The sequence below is a fragment of the Parambassis ranga genome, chromosome 4 (genome assembly GCF_900634625.1).
Source record: "Parambassis ranga chromosome 4, fParRan2.1, whole genome shotgun sequence".
In the NCBI taxonomy this organism is placed as follows: domain Eukaryota; kingdom Metazoa; phylum Chordata; class Actinopteri; family Ambassidae; genus Parambassis; species Parambassis ranga.
Genome location: NC_041025.1, coordinates 11,514,696 through 11,533,910, shown reverse-complemented (window position 1 = coordinate 11,533,910; position 19,215 = coordinate 11,514,696). Strand labels below are relative to the sequence as shown.

Sequence of the window (19,215 nt, the reverse complement as noted above, 5' to 3'; positions counted from 1 at the left end):
CGCTAGTAAGCGCAGAAATACAGAAGAAATGCTCTGATTGCGTTAATTACGAGAAAATCAAGACACTGACACATATGTCAAATACCTGGGATCAAAGGGTTAAACACAAACATTAATAGCAGAGCCCACATGACAGGCAGTGTTCTGAAAAAATGCTTTTCCAGTATTTTTATTATATTTCCTGGAGTGTAATGCCCTATTAATATATTTATTTATTATACAAATGTCTGGGTCAAAGATAGTTTTAGTGCAAACTACTTTAAATTGTCTTTCAAGATATTCAGATAATCTTGGTTCCTTCCACCCTGACAACTCATTCTTTAAAGGTTATATTTTGCAGTTTGATTGTTTTACAGTGCATGTAAAACAACTGTTACACTTTCTTATAAAAAGGTTACAAAATGTTATACAAACCTAATGCATTGTCAATAAAATAGTCTACCAGCTAGGACACAAGTGCTGGGTGAGCTTTAAGGGCATATAAATACAAATTTACAAGAGTTTTCTGTCCTTATTTTGACTTTTATACTCAGAGTGTAAAGTGAAACATGTTTTATAATGCTTAGTAAGAGTGGAAATTGTCACTAAATTTGTAGTTGGTGTCATTCACTTGGCTGTGGGGCAAGCTTTTGCTGGCAACAAGAGGCTGCGGGGTGTAAAATAACTCCGGACAGTCAGTCTCCTCTGGTATGTTGGCACTTCTTGGTGTAGTGGGAGAGATGGATGATGTGCTGCAAGTTTTTGTATAGTTTGACCACGTAGTTGAGGCCGAATCAACAGAGTCAAATTCCTGGGCAAAAGAACAGCTCTCAGAAACACTGAGGAAGTCAGGGCTGACTGAGGAGTAGGCAGGCGAGACATGTGATGGTCGTGGTTCATGGAGATTGAGTTTGGAGACCAGTGGTTTGCCAACTGTTACTGGTTTCCTTTCTTGTACTTCTTCATCCATGTTGGAGTAGGTGTAATGAAGACAAACGGTGAATGTGAGCCCACTCTATAAACCAGAGGAGAACAGAAAAAAATTAATGAAACATATTTAAAGTATACTTTTAATTCTAAAGGGTCAACCTAAAGTCAGCCTTTTTACTGTACTAAATACTGATTTACTGTGGCACATATATATTTTTTCAATGATAAATATCTGACCCTGAGTCTCTGCAGGCTGCGGATGCGTGTGTAAAGACTGGGGACCTCTGGTGATGGAAGATTTTCCTTGATCAATAATAAACTACCAGCTTCAAGCAGAGTCTCTTGATTGGTCTTCTTTAGATCAACATCCACATCCTGCCCAATAAACACAAAAAACCTTTGTTAAACCAAATTTGTGTGTCGCCAATATCATTGTAATATTGGCAAACACACCTGAGGGAAATCGGTGAGCTGAGCGGTGCAAGAGATGATTTCTTGGGGCTTCTCAAGTATCCGGGTATAGATGACCATGATGTTGGAGAATTCTGCAGCAAAACCAAGCTGAACCTTCACGCCACAGTCAAACAGGAGGTAGTGGCTCTCAGGTAGGACTGTGAAAAAATGCATTTGAACAAAATATCTTTTGTCTTAATGCTAAAAACATGACAATAACATTTAACGAATCCAGTACCATGAGCAACAGCCCACTGTAGGTTTCGGGCTGAATAGGATGCAGAGCAGGCAGAAGTTTGTTTGATTCTATCAGTGAGAGAACGTCTTTCAGACAGATTACTGCGCAGCTCCAGAGCCTGCCTTCCACGGGTGATCTGACAACGACCCATGTCTGGGAAGAATAAAAATGAACAGTGTGGATTGTGTTGTCGCCTTAAAAGACTATTTGATATAATGAAACCATAACAGCATAACAATGTAATTATTACATTACTGTATTACCTTCTGCAACTCTGTCTAGCATGACAGTGACCTTCTCATCTTCACAGACCCGTCGTTTCAGAAAGCTTATGAATATACCATTGGACACATCTTCCCTCTTCACTTCATACGCCTCTGCATCAACGCACCTAAATACAACAAGTTACACATGAGTGACAAACTGTAGTGTAGTAGGAACATTCAGCGTTCATTGCATCTGCAACTTACGTGGCATAACCAAACACTATATTTGCCGTCACCTTCAGCAGTCCAGGTTGCACTATGACATCATCATGTGGGTTTCTAAAAAACAAAGGGAAACATAAAAACCACAAAACACACAGCTGAGTGTAAATTCTCTAATTATTAAATACAAAAAATATGTACCTTTTGCGGCACATGTCCAGCAGGAACACATTGAGTCCAGTCTCCTTTTTCTGCATCCTGGTAAGGATATTCTGAACGCACAAGCAGTGCTCTGATGTGTAGGAGGCTGGTGCATCAATAGGAACCATGAAGCTGTTGCCAAAGTTTTCATAGCCGTGACCAGCAAAATACAGCAGGCCTGAGAAAACAAAGACACGCGTTAAGTGCAAAAAGGGTAGCATTCTTTGTAGTGTAGCAGCCAATAACACTGGAGATAGATTCAAACATGAACAGACTGTAGACTAACCATACACTCCCTTGTCAAGCAGCAGCAGGAACTCTGTGACAGCACTGTGCATCTCCTGCCAATTGAGGTCAAGAAGGGAAACCACCTTGAAGTCCATTTGTCTGAGGAGGTTGGTAAGCTCGTGGACATCAGAAATGGGTGCACACAGCTGAGTGTGGTGGAGGTAGTTCATGTTGCCAATCAGAAGGGCAACTTTGTCTGTAGCTGTGGAGAGGCAGTCTATTAAAAATGCAACATTCCTACTGATAATGTGTAAATTACTTGTGTAAATCTCACCATAGACATTCTTGGCAGATGGAAGCTGACCGTCCACTTGCTGTTCTGGTGTTTGTTGTAGTGTGTGGTATGCTGCTGACCTGTGGACTTCCTCTGACTCTGAAACAGCAACATAAAAAGAATTAAGTACAAATGTCTACGTCCAGTAAATATACATTTTTTGTTTTTACCATTTAACTACCATTTATGCTTTCAACCAGATGAACCTGATCTACAGGTGATCAATGAGCAAGACACACAGAACCAGCTCATTTGACAAAAAAAAACTAATATCTATCCTGCGTTCTGTTAATGCATACACAAATCTGAAAAAGGACAGAGGAACATAATAATGCTGCAGTTTCCTGTTTACCCAAAGTGTTTAACTAGGATTTGTAATATATATACCTAAACCACGGTCAACTTCTACCCATGATGCATCAGTGATGGAACTGGGGCCTGCATAAAAATGTGAAACAGAAAGTTATTTTAGTTACTGCTCATGTGTCATGCTGACTGTACAAATGTCCCGTGTCACACATACTGTAATTATAACATTTAAATCAGCAATGTTTTTTTCCATTTGGATCTCACCTATGGTGACTGTGGCTGTGTCACTCCACACCTCGTGATACAAATTGAACACCTTACATCTGTATTCTCCTCTGTCTGCTGTGGTCACACAGGGGATCTACAGGAAACACAAGAATATCCATCTGAGACTGGCAGGAAGAGTTTTCTTTAAATTTCTCAACGTATACATTTTATAGAGTTATTAACCAATCACACCTGTAAAGTATATTAATGGCTATTGTACTTACATTAAGTGAACATGTCTTGTGTTGTGACATTGGCACTGAGTTGTGGTACCACTCATACTGAGCAGGGGGGTTGGCTTCTGCTTTGCATTCCAGGATCAGGACGTCCCCCTCAGAACTCATCCGGGACCGAGGCTGACAGATGATATGCAACCCGCTCACTGAGCCTGGAAACAGACTGCTGCTGCAGCCTGAGATAACGAGGCATTAACATCACTTCTGTTCAGTAAAACAAAGGACCAGCAGGAAAAAATGTGAAGCACCTGGACTAGAACCTGCGGAGCGGACCAAGCGAACATGAGCCCACTGGGAGAAGATGCAGTTTTCTCCATGGTTGATCCTACAGATGTAGTGACCCTGATGTGTTGGGCTTAAAGGACACAAGGTCAGCTCTGGAGATCTCCCTGTCTCATCCAAAATCTAAAACAAGATGATATCAGTATGTCTACAGCCTATGGGACAGTTTATAGCTGTCATTTAATAATGCACATCACCTCCTCTTTGCCTCTGAACCACTGGTAGCTCAGTCCAGTGGGACCGGAGGCATGACAGGTCAGCACCACCTTGCTTCCCCCTGTGGCCTGCTGGGACTGCGGCTGCACTGTGATCTGGATCAGCTCCGCCACTACCACACAGACACACAACACGAACACATTTACAGGCAAACAGATACAGAGAACAGGCCACTACAAAAACAGTGAACCAGCCAGACGCATAGAAATATTGATCCTGTTTATATTAGCATAATTCATAGACTGGATTGTGGCCTGGAAGAAATCAAATGATATATGATTATGCTGTCGATGTTTTCTAAGAACATAAAAACCCAATCATTTCTTAGCTGCCGTCCTTTTTAGTAGTTATTTCCTGAAACACATGTTTCTGAACATTTGCATACAGTATATGATTCCATTACTCTACCTGTGGTGGTGAGGAACTGCACAGCTTCCTGGTGGTCTATCTTCCTCAGGTAGTGAAGGAGGAAGTCCAGGGAGCAGGAGCGATCAGCCAGCCGAGCCAGGAGGGCTCGCCCTGGACTGCCAGCAGCACTCAGCACCTGGAGGGAGCAGCTGGTCAGCTCGTTTTCACTGCAGGGAGAGATCAAAAGGTGGTGTTAGCCTGCAGAGGGAGCACATGGGTATAAAGTACACTAGGGTAACACATGCCATACATCAGAGAGCATACTTGTAATAGGATTCAGTCTAGAAGGTATAGAAGTGACTGACAAATTGCTTTGCTGGTGTGTACAGCTGCTGCCCTCTTGCAGTGATGCCTTCACGGTCTCACCTGCAGTGGAATCTCGGGTGCTCGGACGCCGCGTTGGCCAGCTGCCTCCATCCGCAGGTGGAGTTGTCCAGCATCTTTGACAACTTGTTTAAGACGTCTTCTTTGAGAGTGCTGATGTTCATTTTCTTCCCTTCTTCTGTCTTTTTGTATGTGTCAAAAACCGGGAGGTCTGCTGAGCAGGCAGAGACAGCAAAGTGAAACTGGCAGCAAACTCCACCATCATGCTAATTATCGATTTCCTTTAGAGGTGTGACTGACAGTCATGACCTACAACAGTAGTGACATGGTTGAATAAAAGTCCCAGTATTTGATACGACACAGAACCACAGGCAGTAAACACAGCCTCGGATATATCCCTGCGCTCAGCTGCGTCCAAAATGCGTGGCGCAGAAAAAAAACTACCTCACTCACGCAACAGAGAACAATTCATCTTATTGAGTGAAACCAGGAAACCACACGTTAGCATATTAGAATATTATCTGCGTCATAAACGTAAAGCATTTAAATATCGAACTCACAAAATAATAGTCGAACTTACCGAGTTCAGGCCCGTAATCAAATCACAATTACACAGACAGGAAGTGCTCGAAACTTCAGGGGCCAGAGTGATGCATTTTATAACCACTGGCTTTTCCAGTCTTACATGATTTTTGTTCCCCAAAATATTTGCTTCTCATTTCGGTTCCTCATTTACTGACACCTCCGGTACGCGCGATCATTTGCATATGTCACGTTGTCATGGCAACGGTGAACGTGAAGGTCGACTTTCATCAGCCTCAAAAAAAACTTTCAACTTTAAAAAATGGTGATTAAAAAAAGGTTGTGTCACCTAGGATGGTTTTTAGTTACAGCTATTAGAATCCTTTATAATATGGAGTTATTTATATTTTTTATATTAAAGTAACAAAGATAGTAGGAAGTAAATCCATCTTTAATTCATAAAAATACAAATACAGTGAGCATCACCATTTACTACCGTCTCTGTTACCACATAGCCATCATGAAACTTTCATAGTCACACCACAAATATTTCAAACCAAAGTTTCAACCTTAATTAGAAGATATTTTTGAAATCTTCAGAGAACTACTTAATGGACTTTGTGGCTCCTATGTGAGATACCAATACTAATATGTCCTAGGTTTTGTACTTATGTCTGACACACAAACAATATTTTGACTTTGTAAATCAAGGCTCTTGAGACTGTTGCATAAATGATATAAATATAATTAAAAACCTTGTAGAGCAAGATATGTACGGTAGGCTTGTACAAAATCGTATCGTGTGCAATTAATCGTCAGAAAAATCGTCACCGATTAATATTTGCCACTTATGGCGATTACGTGCCTTGTCATGATGACGCATTTTTGTGTGCAACGTTCTCTCATCCGGCCAGCACCCTGATTTTATTTATTTTTGTATCCTGAAGTGTTGTTGGATACTTTTGATCTTTGAAAATAATGGCAAAGATCAAATGTAGGCGCTGGACTCAGGCCATTACTGGACTGAAGGCAGAGAACAGAAGCATCAGAGAGGGAGAACGATAAAGCACAGCTGCAGAGGAGCTTAACATCTTAGCAACATTCTTCATACAGTCAGTTTCGTGGTGAGTACCAACAGTAGTGAGTGATAAGTGCAACTTCATCGCGTTTATTCAAAGAGAGGGAGAGGGAGGCTGCATTATTACGTGAGTCAGTGAAGAATATTTATTTTGTTAACATTATAAATGTATCTTAAAGTCAATATTTTTAGGGACACTTTATGAGCAATAGATTTTTTTTTTCTTTTAAACATGCCATTGTGAGCATTTTAATTTGAAGACCATTAGATTTTTGTATGACTTGACTTGCTTGAGTGTCATCACATTGACTTGGGACTGACTTGAGACTTGCACATCTTGGAAGTCACTTACTCCCACCTCTGCTAGTGTGTGACATATTCCAGTCACAGGTTAATTTGCACAGACACATTTTTTTTAACTTGAAATAATCACTGATGTGACTTTTCTGAACTTATTTGTGCTGTTTAATTTTAATGTTGACATGCACTCCTCTGTGACCTTAAGATAAGAACATTGAAGGACAAAGTTACTTTAAATGTTTGCTTCATTATTATTTTGAAGCAGTTTGTGCATTGTGCATCTGTTACCAATACATATTTCAAACATGGCTGGTTGGTGACTAATCACTACTTACCAGCTTAACCTGTTAGAATGAAGTAGTTAACTTGACTGATGATTTGTCGGTATCATTTTAGAACAATGTGGCAATTTAGAGTCAAAAACATGTCAGTGCAATTGTCATCAATTGATCAGCTAAATACCACAATTAATAGTGATAAATTTTTTTGCCAATATTGCCCAACCCTAATGTACAGGACCAAATGGGATCAACACCTTTGAGTAGTGTATATGTTTTATGGAAAAGCACATCTCCTTTATATCAAACATTTCAACAGTATGTACAGTTGAGATTCCTGCAGACATGTTGTATGGAAAGCCTACATCTGTAGTTGCAAAGTTTCTGCTTTTGACTTCTGTCACCACTCAACAGGGAGCTTGAGCTCAGTTAGCAACACAGATGAATGACAAGTGAGAAGAAAGAGTTTATCTAAAAGTCTGTTACACAGCATTTTGAATGTCAGCATGCTACTGTTCAGGCTGATGATCTCAGATGTCAGTCCAATTAAGTCCTAGAACTTCTTCCCTTTACTTAGTTTGTTTGAACGCCAAATATTTTCCTTCCTCAGGCGCTTCCAGTACTGCCAGGTGTCAGGCTCCAGCTCGTTCAACTTTTGGGCCGTTCCCAGGTTCAACTGGAACAACCTTAGTGATAAGAAAACAGAGAATTCACACATACATGCAAACTGTAGCCCCAGTTACATCAAACAAAATACATACTAACAGTTTGTGATAAGAAAACCATAATGATGTAACTACCCAAATATGTCTAAAAATCCCAATATTTCTATGGAGTGTAACAAGACCAAGAAAACAGTAGAAGTGACAAAATGTGCACTTACCACTCTGGATATTCCTCAGTGGGTTTTAGTTTGGGGTCTTCCCCTTGTTTAAGGATGTTGGCCCCTACTGCATAAGATGTTAGTTTGACGGGGTCTTTGCACACCTCTGGACCGTTTAGCTGCTCCTTCATCATGCCTTTACCCTTTCCTTTGGCCGCTGGAAGGCAGAGAGAAAATGTGTTGTTTATTAAAGTAATAAGGGTTGACTAAGAAAAATGCATCTACTGTTTGGTATGTAAACTGAATGAGAGGTGAGGCAGATGTCCTCTTTACTCACCGACTTTCTTAGCGTATCCACAAGCCTGTACTCTGTTTAGCACGTTCGTCCTGCACAGCATCGTTGTAGCGTCGCTTCTGATGCATTTTGTTAACTGTGCTATCCGTAAGAAACTGTACGCTGACATTTTTACGTTGAGTTACTTGAAAACGTAGTCCACCATGCTACAATTTGACATTCATCAACTTCCGTTTTCGGCTTCGTCCTAGGCTCAATAAAAAAGGATATACTGCCCCCTGTGGAAGGGAGGACTAGCACTATTAATTTCTATTTAATCCGACAGGGGGCAGCACTGAATTCTCTCCGTCAGTTACCATAACAACAAAAGAGAAGAAGACGAAGAGAGGAGAAGAAGATCGTTCTCGAAAATGTCTGAGTACGCCACGGCCCAGAAGAGTGCCCTGAAACTAAAAGGTGTAGGGGACATCTCAGCCGGAAAAAAGTAAGTCCTTTAATAAATTTCTTTAATAAAAGCTGTGGCGAAATACAGCCTCATTAAATTCAGTTGACGTATGTTGTCCATACATCAACTGAAAGAAGCTTCTAGTGTGGCTAACGTTAGCTTGCTTGTCAGAAGATAAGCACTACATTGTTAATGTTAATTGTCATATAATTTAAACAAAATAATAACTGGTAAAAATGTGACGTGAAAGTAACATTGTATGCGTCGTGTTTGCGATCTCAGTGCCGTTCGTGGTAATTATATCACATGTTGTAAATTGAGGTGGAAGTGTTAGCTTGCTAGCATTAGCCACACAAAAACAAAAGCCTACTGTTCTTAGAATACGGAAGACGCAGTCATTTACAATGTGTCACACACGAATAGAATAAAAATCCTAAATTAAAAAATACACACGTATGTAAACACACCACTAGATAATTACCACTGTAGTATAGCCAGATTCTGTTTGTTGATTGAACTGATTGAGGAAAGAATGTCAATCACCTGATTGATGGTAGCATATTTCTATTTTTTAGAAAGAAGAAGAAGAATAAAGAGAGCAAGCATCGCTTGGAGCAGGTGGTGACCAGCCAAAACGATGAGGAGGTGAACACCAAGAAAGCATATATAGACAAAAGGACACCGGCACAGATTGCTTTTGACAAGACACAAGAGAAGAGGGTAAGTTACTGTTATTCTAAAATCTGCTTTGATTAGATTAGACACTGAGACATGGATAAAGACTATAAAATTATATTTTTAGGATAATTGTTGTCTAAATTGGCTAAAAGATTTGGCCAATTGTAACTATTTATTCTCTCAATAAACCTTTGTTTACTGATCAGAAGCACAGGATGTAATGTAAGATCAGAAAAACATTTAAAACATCTTCTAGAATGGAAACTTTCCTGGTGTGTAAAAACTGAACGTTTTCCCTACTACCTCTAGTGGTACAGTTAATAATCTGTCAATCTGTGGGTAATAGATTAACTTATTGATGTGCTGGTCTGAACTTTCCTGTGCCACTAAAGTTCAGATTGTCTCTGCACACTGAAGTCTTCCAGTCGTCCTGTGTTTTTACACTCACAGGACAAAGGTTATTACATAATGGTGAATGACGCAACATAATGTACTGTGGAACCCCCGATAAAACATCAACAGTGTCTGTGTGTATGTCTTCTTCTCAAAAATGATGTGGTGTTTATGTATATTTTTATCTTTTGCACTTAATCCTTCTTACAGCAAATGGAGCGGATTTTGAAGAAGGCATCCAAGACGCATAAACACAGAGTTGAGGTGAGTCATGTTAATTTTAATGGAGGCTTAAAAGCGAAGCATGCATTTTACAAATTCATGAAGAGAAAATGTTTGTAAATCTTATTTTTTTCTGTGTGTATTAAAGGATTTCAATCGCCATCTGGACAACCTGACAGAGCATTACGACATCCCCAAGGTCAGCTGGACCAAATAGAAAAGGAGCAAACGTTCACTTTGTTGTTTTTATTTACTACTTGTACAAAATGTTTACTAGTTTTATTTGATCTCGATTAGCATTTGTCATTCTTTTGCTGTCTTTTCTAATGTGTTCAATAAAGAATGTAAGTACACACATCTATCATGTTCTTTTTACAAGTTGTTATGGCTGTTTGATGATTGTATTTGTGTGTGTATGAATATAATGAGGGAAAACTGTAAACATCAGAACTTTTTTTTAATTATTAAATGGCACACAAGGGACAGTTTGAACATATGAACTGTAATAATAGATTTTAATTACAAAATAAAAATGGAAAAATACACAATTTCTTTGAGCAACAGGTGGAACTATAATCTCTACTAATTTAAAAACCAGTCAATGTAAGACATGCAGGTGAAGATGGGTCAGGTAGCATCCTCAAATGTCATTGTTGAATGAGGTGTGCCAGCCAATAGCAGGTTTGTAAATATTAACATAACAAACCAATCTTTAAAACAACCAGTATGTATAACACAAGATTGCACCAACAGTGGATAATTCTTAATGTTTTTTTTTATTAAGAGATGTTTAGTAAACGTTTATTCATACAGCTTTGATTTACTGGGAAACTCCTCCTTCACTTGAGGAAAGAGCATTTTATTTGTTTTGTAGTGTTTTGCCACAGTTCACTTTGGCCCCAGCATTTCACTTGGCTTCACCCACTGGTCAAACTGCTCCTCCGTCAGGTAGCCTAGTTCCACAGCCACAGCCTTCAGCGTGGAGCCTTTCTTGTGAGCCGTTTTGGCGATGGTGGCTGCCTTGTCATAACCAATGTGAGGGTTGAGTGCTGTGACCAGCATCAGAGATTCATTCATGAGCTTGTTGATCCTCTCTGTGTTGGCCTGGATTCCCACCACGCAGTTGTTGGTGAAGGACACAGAGGCATCACCAAGTAGCCGTGCGGAGTTCAGCACGTTCTTGATCATCATAGGCTTGAAGACATTCAGTTCAAAGTGTCCGTTGCTGCCTCCAACTGTGACTGCCACGTTGTTTCCCATCACCTGTGCTGCAACCATGGTCATGGCCTCACACTGGGTTGGGTTTACTTTGCCAGGCATGATGCTACTTCCTGGTTCATTCTCGGGTAAGATGAGCTCTCCCAGGCCTGAGCGGGGTCCTGACCCCAAGAAGCGAATGTCATTGGCAATCTTCATCATGCTGACAGCCACAGTGTTCAGGGCTCCACTCAGCTCCACCAGGGCATCATGAGCTGCCAGAGCTTCAAACTTGTTGGCAGCTGTCACAAACGGCAGCCCTGTGAGGGAAGAGACTGTGGAAGCTACTTTCTCAGCAAAGCCGATGCGAGTGTTGAGTCCTGTTCCTACTGCTGTGCCTCCAGCCGCCAGCTCATACACTCTAGGCATGGCAGCCTTCACTCTCTCTATACTGTACTTCACCTGCTGGACATAGCCACCGAACTCTTGCCCAAGTGAGAGCGGCACAGCATCCTGAGTGTGTGTGCGGCCGATCTTGATAATGTCTTTGAACTCTTCAGCTTTGGCAGCCAGAGCATCATGCAGAGTCTGCAGGCCGGGCAGCAGCACCTGGTGGATCTCTGTGGCTGCAGCGATGTGCATGGCTGTGGGGAAGGTGTCATTGGAGCTCTGACTCTTGTTGACATGGTCATTGGGGTGAACAGGATCCTTGGAACCCAGTTTTCCTCCCAGGATTTCAATAGCCCTGTTGCTAATCACCTCGTTGACGTTCATGTTAGTCTGAGTTCCAGATCCAGTCTGCCACACCACCAGAGGGAAATGATCATCCAGTTTTCCAGCTGAAACCTCATCTGCAGCCTGGCTGATGGCATCTGCTATCTTTGGGTCGAGCCCGTAGTCCTTGTTCACCACAGCTGCTGCTTTTTTCAGGATCCCAAAGGCCTTGATCACTTGGAGGGGCATTCTCTCAGTTGGTCCCCCTATCTTGAAGTTCATGGTGGATCTGACGGTCTGGGCGCCGTAGTACTTATCTGCCGGGACCTTGAGCTCACCGAATGTGTCCCGTTCAATCCTGTACTCTGAGCCGGCCATTCTGGACGTGCAGATGAAGTATTTAGAGTTCACGTGGACTCTTTGCAAAGTCAGGAGGTTGCAGTTAAACTGCTGGACGCTTCTCAAAGACCGAAACATGGCTTCGCATTAGAGGTGAATCCGGGGGGAGGTCAATGCAGCCTTCCACATTGTAATCTGTCATTGGATGAACAGGAAACTGATCGCACATCAGCCAATTACGAGTTGAAAGAGGAGGGACTTCCGCTGTGACTGTCCAATCGCGTGCAGACGGTTCGACAGCTTCATCCGGAACAGTGAAGTTTTTCCAAACACTGCAAACTACACTTCCGGTGAGACACGGGCGGAGAATGTACGAAACAAGAAAAAAATTTACATTTTACATTTTTCAGGAATTTAAATATTAATATGTTATGTTTATAAAGGAACACGGGGAACCCAGTCTACACACAGTTAAATTATTTAAATCTGTATATACATTTTTTGTTCTACTCAGCTTTGTGCACAATGTTTGCATAACTTCTGCACTCCAAATGTATTCAGTTCAGTTGTTTTCTGTGTATGTGCAGATAACACATTTGAACTAATCTTTTTGTAAACAACTGCATTATTTTCAACTACTTGTGGACTACTAGATTTGATTTTTATGTGTGTTTTATTGCCTTAACAGCAACTGATACAATTTATTTTATTTATTTGTTTGCTAATTAGTCCGGCTCTGTGTGTGCTTTATCTTTTTCTGGAGGTCCTGCAGTCTGCAAACCGTCATGGAATATTCAACTCGTTACACCTAAATCTTAATTTGATTTTAACAAATTTGTGAGCCCAATTAAATCCAGCTGGATAGCTGGATTTAATTAATTAATTAATTATATTTTATTTATTAATATTATTTATTTATTAATTATATATTATAATTAATTATAATTAATTAATTAATGTCAAAGCCTTTGACAGACGACGTGTGTATTTTATTTTGAAGCCTGAAAGCAAGAAGTAACCGGAAGTACATGGAGCGTCACGTCTACCTTCACGCGGCTGTCTATTCTCGCGGTAACGCTAGTATACTGTTAGCTTGCTAGCTAACTCCATCGTTTCCAGGTTTCGTGTCGACCTGAAAACATCAAACCAAGAGAGACACAGCAAGACTGCGTATCTATACACTTTTTAAAGTAAGGCTGCACAGAGGAGCGGGACAATGCCGCACAACTTTCAGCCCGGAGACCTGGTCTTCGCTAAAATGAAGGGATACCCCCACTGGCCAGCCAGGGTAAGCAAGTAACGTTAACAGCAGCAGCCGGAGGGGCGGAGGAGGAGGGGGAGGGGGCTGGCTGCTCTGCATGGGACGCTGGAGAAGGTTCTCTGTGTATCTTCGCCACTGTCTAATTGATACCAACAAACAGATACATAACTTCAGATTAGCTGGGCTGACGGGCTGCGTGACAGCAGGCCTGCAGGCACTGTACGAGCGGTGTACTTTGCATGAGATGCTGCTGGCCTATCTACATGGAGACGTGCAGTAGCGAAGCTAGCGTTATTTTGGAAATGACGTTTAAGATACATATTTTTCTCTCTGCGTTAAAACGTGTTTATTGTGCACCTAGCGTTTACTTTAAATCTGGTAAACGACTGATGATTTGTTTTCCACACATCAGTTCAATCATAAACAATCACGAGTCTCCTGTCCACAGAAAATGTGATGCATTTGTTGAATGTCCTGTTTGTTCACAGATTGAAGATGTGGCTGATGGAGCAGTCAAACCTCCTCCTAATAAAATCCCAATTTTCTTCTTTGGGACACATGAAACGTGAGTGCATCAAGACACATTTCACAGATTACATGTAATTGTATTTGCAGAATGGTTATTGATCACTGTGTTTATGTGTGAAAACGGAAATCAGATCACAACAATGGCTGAAATTCAGGTTTATTATGTGTCAGTGAATTGACTTGACTTGAAGCCTTTATGATTATTAGCCTGATATCTTCTTTATTCAAGCAGTAATGTGTAGTCAGTACTGTTGTCCTTTGCTTACCATCCTCCTCACTGGATTACTTCAGAAAAGAGTAACAAGAAGAAAAGAGTGTGTTTTCTCTAGATATATTGACACAGTTGAGCTGGTGTCAGACATCATCTGTTTGAAAAGATGACACCTGCATTATATTGATCCATCACTAGGTGGCACAGTGTGCTTCTAGTTTTAACTCAGTAACTCAAACCCTCCTCAAGCATTGTGTTATTTAATGAAAACCTCATTAGTTTGTTTTGATGTTTTCTTTATTCTCTGCTTCACAGAGCATTCCTAGCACCAAAGGACCTTTTTGCCTATGAGAAGTACAGAGAACGGTATGGAAAACCCAACAAACGAAAAGGATTCAATGAAGGTTTATGGGAGATCCAGAACAACCCGCATGCCTCCTACAGCGCTCCACCTATAGTAAGTCTTTTTACTGTTTTACTGTACTTCACCTGCTGGACATTTACTGTTCTAATTTACTGTTTAAAATCCATATTTGTGGGAGCCATTCATCATTACTGTAGAGTTCTTTCACTGAAGCAAAGGTCACTTTTCTTTTCTGTATAAACATTTTTTGCTCCTAATGTCCCATTCTGGATATAGAATATAAAACAGAATGAGTTTTTTAACTTTAAGTTTTTAACTGTCTTTAAGCATTCATTAGAAAGGCTGATTACCCCGCTTAGATTTGTAGCCTTATAGGCTGCTGTTTATGTATGATAAGATTACCTCCTAATTTTCTCATTATGGTTGATCTGCAGCCAGCTAGCTCATCTGACAGTGAGGCTAACAACGCCGGCGGAGGAAGTGATGAGGATGATGATGACGAGGAAGCTGCTGCTCCTCGAAAAGCCGACTCAGGAAGTGAGGTTGACTCAGATTCTGGGAGTGAAGACAGAGGAAGGGGAGGAGGAGGAGGAGGAGGAGTGAAGCGAAAGCCACAGGCTCCAAAGGTACAGTAATTATGACATTCAGTTTCAATGGAAATAAATTGGTGCTGCAACCTGTTCAGAGAGATTCATAGAAAATAGAAACAATGACTATAGGGTGTGTGTGTCTGGAGTTATCAGGAATGGCCTAAAAATGAACTTCATTAGTTGAGTTTTTCTACATTTATGCTCTTTTCAGCGACCTCCTCCTCCAAAAAAGGCTCGGGGCTCATCCAGTGACCAAGATGAGGAGGAAAGTGGATCCCCCTCTGGATCAGAGCCTACACCTTCAGAGTCTGACTCTGGCAAAAACAGTGACCAAGTAATGCCATGCACGTGCATATCACAATGGGGCTGCTGGACAGTCTGAATCTAAACAGCAGTTTACACATGTGACATGTTTTTTTTTTTACAGGATTTTACTCCAGAGAAAAAATCTGGTGCACGTAGTGGAAAGAAAGCAGGAGGCAGAGGGAAGAAAAAGGTGAACCATTAGTCCATTCAAACAAACGTATTATTTAAGGTGTTTTTGGTCACAAAGCTAAGTGTGCTCTCTCTACATTTCCAACTACCAGAAGGCTTCGTCTGACTCAGATTCAGACTCCGGATCAGGTTCAGAGAAGAAAATAGTAGACAGCGATTCTGAGGATGAGAAGCCTCGACCAGCTCTGTCGGGCTCAGAATCCCAGTCTGGGTCAAAGTCAGAGTCAGATTCAGATGCACCTCCCCGGAAAGGTCCACAGGCTCGCAAGAAAGGTATAAGTTTGTTGTTATGTTATGTTTATTACTAAATATAGCTTCATCCAGAATGGTAATGATGCAGGTTGGTTATGATTTTTTATTCATGTGCGCATGCTCTGATTCACAGAGAAGCCTGCGCCAAAGGCCCGTGCACGGAAACCCAAACCAGCGCCAACAAAACGAGCTCCTTCATCATCTTCCGACAGCGACAGGTTTTTACCCATTCATGCACCACAGATACATTTCAATTTTAATATATCCCATGTAAGTTGTCCCTTTTCCCCCAAAGTGACAGTGAACCTGACCGAATCAGTGAGTGGAAGAAACGTGATGAAGAACGGAGACGAGAGCTAGAGGAGCGCCGGAAAAAGGAGGAGGCAGAGGAGCTTCGCCGGTTACGTGAGAGAGAGAAGGAGGAAGAGGATAAGAAGAAAAAAAACAAAGACAAAGGTAAAAAAGAAAGTGACAGTGACAGCAGCAGTAGCTCAGATGAAGGCATAGACGATCACCCTCTGAAGAAGTCCAAGAAGCCCCCTCCACCTCCTATCCCTGCACCCTCAGACTCTGATTCACCACCGCCAGCTGAGGTAGGACTTTCAGTCAGAGAGGAAAAAAGCTAAAGTAAAAATTACTTGACTTGCAGGTGACTTTGTGCAGTTGACACATGCAACTTTCATTTTTCATCAACAGGTGAAGAAGTCATCAAAGAAGCTAGACAACCAGAAGAAGGCCAGAATAAAGAAGGAGAAGGAGAGAAAAGAAAGGAAGGAGAAAGAGCTAAAAGAGAAGAAAGCCAGACGGTCAGAGGACAGGTCTAGAGCGAGGTGAGAGTACAATGGGGACCAGACTCTAGTATGCAGAGCTAATTAGCAGAACTTCATTAAACATTAACGTACCCAGATCACAAAGTTTCCTCTCTCCTAGGTCTAAGCCTGAAAAACCCAAACGCAAACCAGAGAGGCTGCTGGAGAAGAAAGTGGAAAAGAAAAAGGGTCAGTGGCAATTTTCACTTCCATGTGCACAGTGAAGGTTCACCAAATGTGGTTTGTTATTAAGAGACAGGAAGTTGCAGCTCAGCACTATATATGTCTGTCTGCAGAGCCATCACCAGAAGAAAAACTACAGAAACTCCATACAGATATAAAGTTTGCACTCAAAGTAGACAACCCAGTAAGTGACGTCTGAGCCTTAAATATAGTTTTCTCTTTTAGTGTGTGTTCTACCAGCATGATTTTTTTGTGTGTGTGTGATTTTTAGGACATAGAACGATGTTTACAAGCATTGGAGGAGTTGGAGGCTGTACCTGTCACCAGCCACATCCTACAGAAGAACGCTGAAGTTATTGCCACACTTAAAAAGGTGCATTTTCTTGTTTATTGCGTCTTCTCTTTTGCTGGACTATCTGCTTTATGCCGCTACATAACTCATAACATATAAGAATGTGCTATTCTTCAAGAGTCTACTTCCTATTTAATCACATGTGATATCCATGCTACTTGTCCCTGTTTTTGCTGATTTTGTTGTGACTTACAGATTCGGCGGTATAAAGCCAGCACTGCAGTCATGGAAAAAGCTAGTGATGTGTACAACAAGTTGAAACTTCGCTTTGTGGGCAAGGCAGAAGTGCCAGCTAAACCGAAAACAGACAAGGAGGAAGAGGATGGTGAGAAGGAGATGGAAAACACAGGTATATTGCTGCAGTTCTTACATTGCCTACATTTAGTTTGTTGAGGTTTTCCTGCGTCTAAATCTGCCTTTTTGTAGATTCAACTCCAGTAAATGGGGAATCGGAGCAAAAGAGAAATGATATGGAGGATGAGGAAAAACCAAAATCGCCTGTACAGGAGGAGAACAATGACGATGCTGCATCAAGTCCAAACAGGTGAACATGAAGAAATGTACAGTGTCTTACAGAGTTATAAAACATGCGTATACACATCATGATTCAATATAAAGCTGTGAGCATCCTGTTTTAATTCATTGGTAGATTTAACACAGCGGTCACTGTCACTAAATGTTTATCTTCTCTTCAGACGGACGCCAGACAGCCCAGCTGAACAACAGACACACACATATGAAGAAGCAGACAACTCCCTCTCTGCAGAGACAGAAACACCCACTGTCGAGAGCTGAAAAGACCCTTAACAACCACTGCAGCGGACCAAGTGCTTAAAGATGGCGGCCTCTGCTTGACGTCATTCAGTGCTCCTGGCCCAACAACAACATAACAACACACACACACCCAACAACCCCTCCCTACTGTTTGTCACGTCACTGTTGATGTTTTGAAAAATTTTGTATGGCGATGATATCAAAGCAGAATGCCCCTTTGGTCCATTATTTATCACAACAACAACAACAAAAAAACAAGAGCTTATTAGCGTGATAGTTTGTGGCGCTGCTGAAACCTCTTTTATTTCTAAAATGTACTTTTCCTTTTATACAACACTCAGCCCGTCCTGGATCACCTCTCAGACATCCCCCTGCTCCTGGCTACTTTGTTCTTTCTACCACATGAACTCTTACTTTGGCCTTTCTTACACATGTATATTGAATGATGACATTTTTAGCACCTATAACCAGAATTTAGGCTGGGATAGTATAAGGTGAAACTTTACAGGGAGGTAGGGAAGAAATGGAGGCATGCAGTTTATTTCTTGCTTTGCAGATTTTGTGCAGCCCTTGCATCTGTTTCTTTTTATAAAGCCTGTAAATCATCACAAAGGCCTCTTTGTCTGTGTGTATGGCATTGTGAGAGTGGTCAAGTTTTATTTGTGAGTCTTTTATGTTAAGTATTTTTTTTTTTAATTAATTATCTGGTCTTGATCCAGTTAATCCAGTCTGAACTGTATAGTCACTGAAAATGTTTTCCAACTGAGGTCCACCTACTTTTTTATAGCCTTGTTTTCAGATAGGTACATTTTTGTCTAAAGTAATACTTGCTGTGGCGTTTAAAACACATTGCATTCTCCTCTCCACTAGTGTCTACTTTCAGTAATTTGCATAATAAATGGAATAACCACACACACATGACCCTAAAATATCTCATATAGCTGCGGCATATTTAGGCATTTTTCCTGTCGTGTGCATACAACAGGTGTTTTTAGTGCTATGTAAATTGGTAAAGTATTTCTATCACTTAGTTGAGACTTGAATAAAAATCTCAGCATGGTTTGGTTGCTATGTCTTTTCCTGATGAAACGTCCATGTGGCATACATTGCCCATGTCTCTAACATACTCCATTTACTATAAGAATTTAAAATTTGGACGTATTAAATGTAAATTTTATGAAGAGTAAAAATTCAAGTTTGACGTTTCTAATTACATTTTCTAATTGCATATTCTTTTAGTGTTATAAAGTACTTTTTACTGTCTATCAGCAGATTGGTC

The 19,215-nt window shown here is 41.0% G+C and overlaps 5 protein-coding genes across 7 annotated transcripts; 2 read left to right on the top strand and 3 right to left on the bottom strand.

The window, feature by feature from the left end:
• Nucleotides 1-186: 186 nt before the first annotated feature.
• On the bottom strand, nt 187-5,574 carry malt2 (MALT paracaspase 2). 3 transcript variants are annotated; one of them, XM_028404728.1, is made up of 17 exons: nt 5,414-5,574; nt 4,876-5,142; nt 4,510-4,676; nt 4,083-4,213; nt 3,852-4,008; nt 3,592-3,779; nt 3,365-3,461; nt 3,179-3,229; nt 2,792-2,890; nt 2,516-2,719; nt 2,230-2,407; nt 2,071-2,145; nt 1,864-1,991; nt 1,601-1,753; nt 1,363-1,520; nt 1,147-1,284; nt 187-994 (listed from the first exon to the last, which is right to left on the bottom strand). In XM_028404728.1, the coding sequence occupies exons 2-17, from the start codon at nt 4,995-4,997 to the stop codon at nt 563-565; spliced, it is 2,478 nt and encodes an 825-aa protein (XP_028260529.1). In that variant the 5' UTR covers nt 4,998-5,142; nt 5,414-5,574; the 3' UTR covers nt 187-562. The 3 variants fall into 3 exon arrangements, with proteins under 3 accessions (XP_028260529.1, XP_028260530.1, XP_028260528.1); XM_028404729.1 differs by having other exon boundaries at nt 4,876-5,047; XM_028404727.1 differs by having other exon boundaries at nt 4,876-5,044.
• Nucleotides 5,575-7,269: 1,695 nt separating this feature from the next.
• Nucleotides 7,270-8,372, bottom strand: mrpl54 (mitochondrial ribosomal protein L54). Its single transcript, XM_028404265.1, has 3 exons — nt 8,172-8,372; nt 7,895-8,051; nt 7,270-7,697 (listed from the first exon to the last, which is right to left on the bottom strand). The coding sequence occupies exons 1-3, from the start codon at nt 8,296-8,298 to the stop codon at nt 7,565-7,567; spliced, it is 417 nt and encodes a 138-aa protein (XP_028260066.1). The 5' UTR covers nt 8,299-8,372; the 3' UTR covers nt 7,270-7,564.
• Nucleotides 8,373-8,468: 96 nt separating this feature from the next.
• On the top strand, nt 8,469-10,224 carry fam32a (family with sequence similarity 32 member A). The gene is made up of 4 exons (XM_028404526.1): nt 8,469-8,613; nt 9,150-9,294; nt 9,856-9,909; nt 10,016-10,224. The coding sequence occupies exons 1-4, from the start codon at nt 8,540-8,542 to the stop codon at nt 10,082-10,084; spliced, it is 342 nt and encodes a 113-aa protein (XP_028260327.1). The 5' UTR covers nt 8,469-8,539; the 3' UTR covers nt 10,085-10,224.
• Nucleotides 10,225-10,307: 83 nt separating this feature from the next.
• On the bottom strand, nt 10,308-12,309 carry fh (fumarate hydratase). The gene has a single exon (XM_028404525.1). It carries the CDS (start codon nt 12,253-12,255, stop codon nt 10,756-10,758), a length of 1,500 nt encoding a protein of 499 aa, XP_028260326.1. The 5' UTR covers nt 12,256-12,309; the 3' UTR covers nt 10,308-10,755.
• An 865-nt stretch (nt 12,310-13,174) lies between these two features.
• Nucleotides 13,175-18,890, top strand: hdgfl2 (HDGF like 2). The gene is made up of 16 exons (XM_028403744.1): nt 13,175-13,405; nt 13,867-13,943; nt 14,433-14,574; nt 14,916-15,107; nt 15,283-15,405; nt 15,499-15,567; nt 15,659-15,839; nt 15,952-16,036; nt 16,114-16,411; nt 16,515-16,648; nt 16,749-16,816; nt 16,924-16,994; nt 17,082-17,183; nt 17,358-17,511; nt 17,589-17,706; nt 17,858-18,890. The coding sequence occupies exons 1-16, from the start codon at nt 13,334-13,336 to the stop codon at nt 17,955-17,957; spliced, it is 1,986 nt and encodes a 661-aa protein (XP_028259545.1). The 5' UTR covers nt 13,175-13,333; the 3' UTR covers nt 17,958-18,890.
• The last annotated feature ends 325 nt before the right edge of the window (nt 18,891-19,215 follow it).

Bases quoted from the DNA above. Each gene is read 5' to 3' on its own strand.
- malt2 (XM_028404728.1), bottom strand. From the start codon at position 4,997: ATGAACATCAGCACTCTCAAAGAAGACGTCTTAAACAAGTTGTCAAAG. The intron at 4,214-4,509 runs GTAGAGTAATGG...TCTGTGTGGTAG, and splicing joins GCAGTTCCTCACCACCACAG to TGGCGGAGCTGATCCAGATC. The intron at 3,780-3,851 runs GTGCTTCACATT...TCGTTATCTCAG, and splicing joins CTCCGCAGGTTCTAGTCCAG to GCTGCAGCAGCAGTCTGTTT.
- mrpl54 (XM_028404265.1), bottom strand. From the start codon at position 8,298: ATGTCAGCGTACAGTTTCTTACGGATAGCACAGTTAACAAAATGCATC. The intron at 8,052-8,171 runs GTGAGTAAAGAG...TCTGCCTTCCAG, and splicing joins TGGATACGCTAAGAAAGTCG to CGGCCAAAGGAAAGGGTAAA. The intron at 7,698-7,894 runs GTAAGTGCACAT...CTTATCACTAAG, and splicing joins ACTGAGGAATATCCAGAGTG to GTTGTTCCAGTTGAACCTGG.
- fam32a (XM_028404526.1), top strand. From the start codon at position 8,540: ATGTCTGAGTACGCCACGGCCCAGAAGAGTGCCCTGAAACTAAAAGGT. The intron at 8,614-9,149 runs GTAAGTCCTTTA...TCTATTTTTTAG, and splicing joins GACATCTCAGCCGGAAAAAA to AAAGAAGAAGAAGAATAAAG. The intron at 9,910-10,015 runs GTGAGTCATGTT...TGTGTATTAAAG, and splicing joins CGCATAAACACAGAGTTGAG to GATTTCAATCGCCATCTGGA.
- fh (XM_028404525.1), bottom strand. From the start codon at position 12,255: ATGTTTCGGTCTTTGAGAAGCGTCCAGCAGTTTAACTGCAACCTCCTG.
- hdgfl2 (XM_028403744.1), top strand. From the start codon at position 13,334: ATGCCGCACAACTTTCAGCCCGGAGACCTGGTCTTCGCTAAAATGAAG. The intron at 16,412-16,514 runs GTAGGACTTTCA...TTTCATCAACAG, and splicing joins ATTCACCACCGCCAGCTGAG to GTGAAGAAGTCATCAAAGAA. The intron at 16,995-17,081 runs GTAAGTGACGTC...TGTGATTTTTAG, and splicing joins CACTCAAAGTAGACAACCCA to GACATAGAACGATGTTTACA.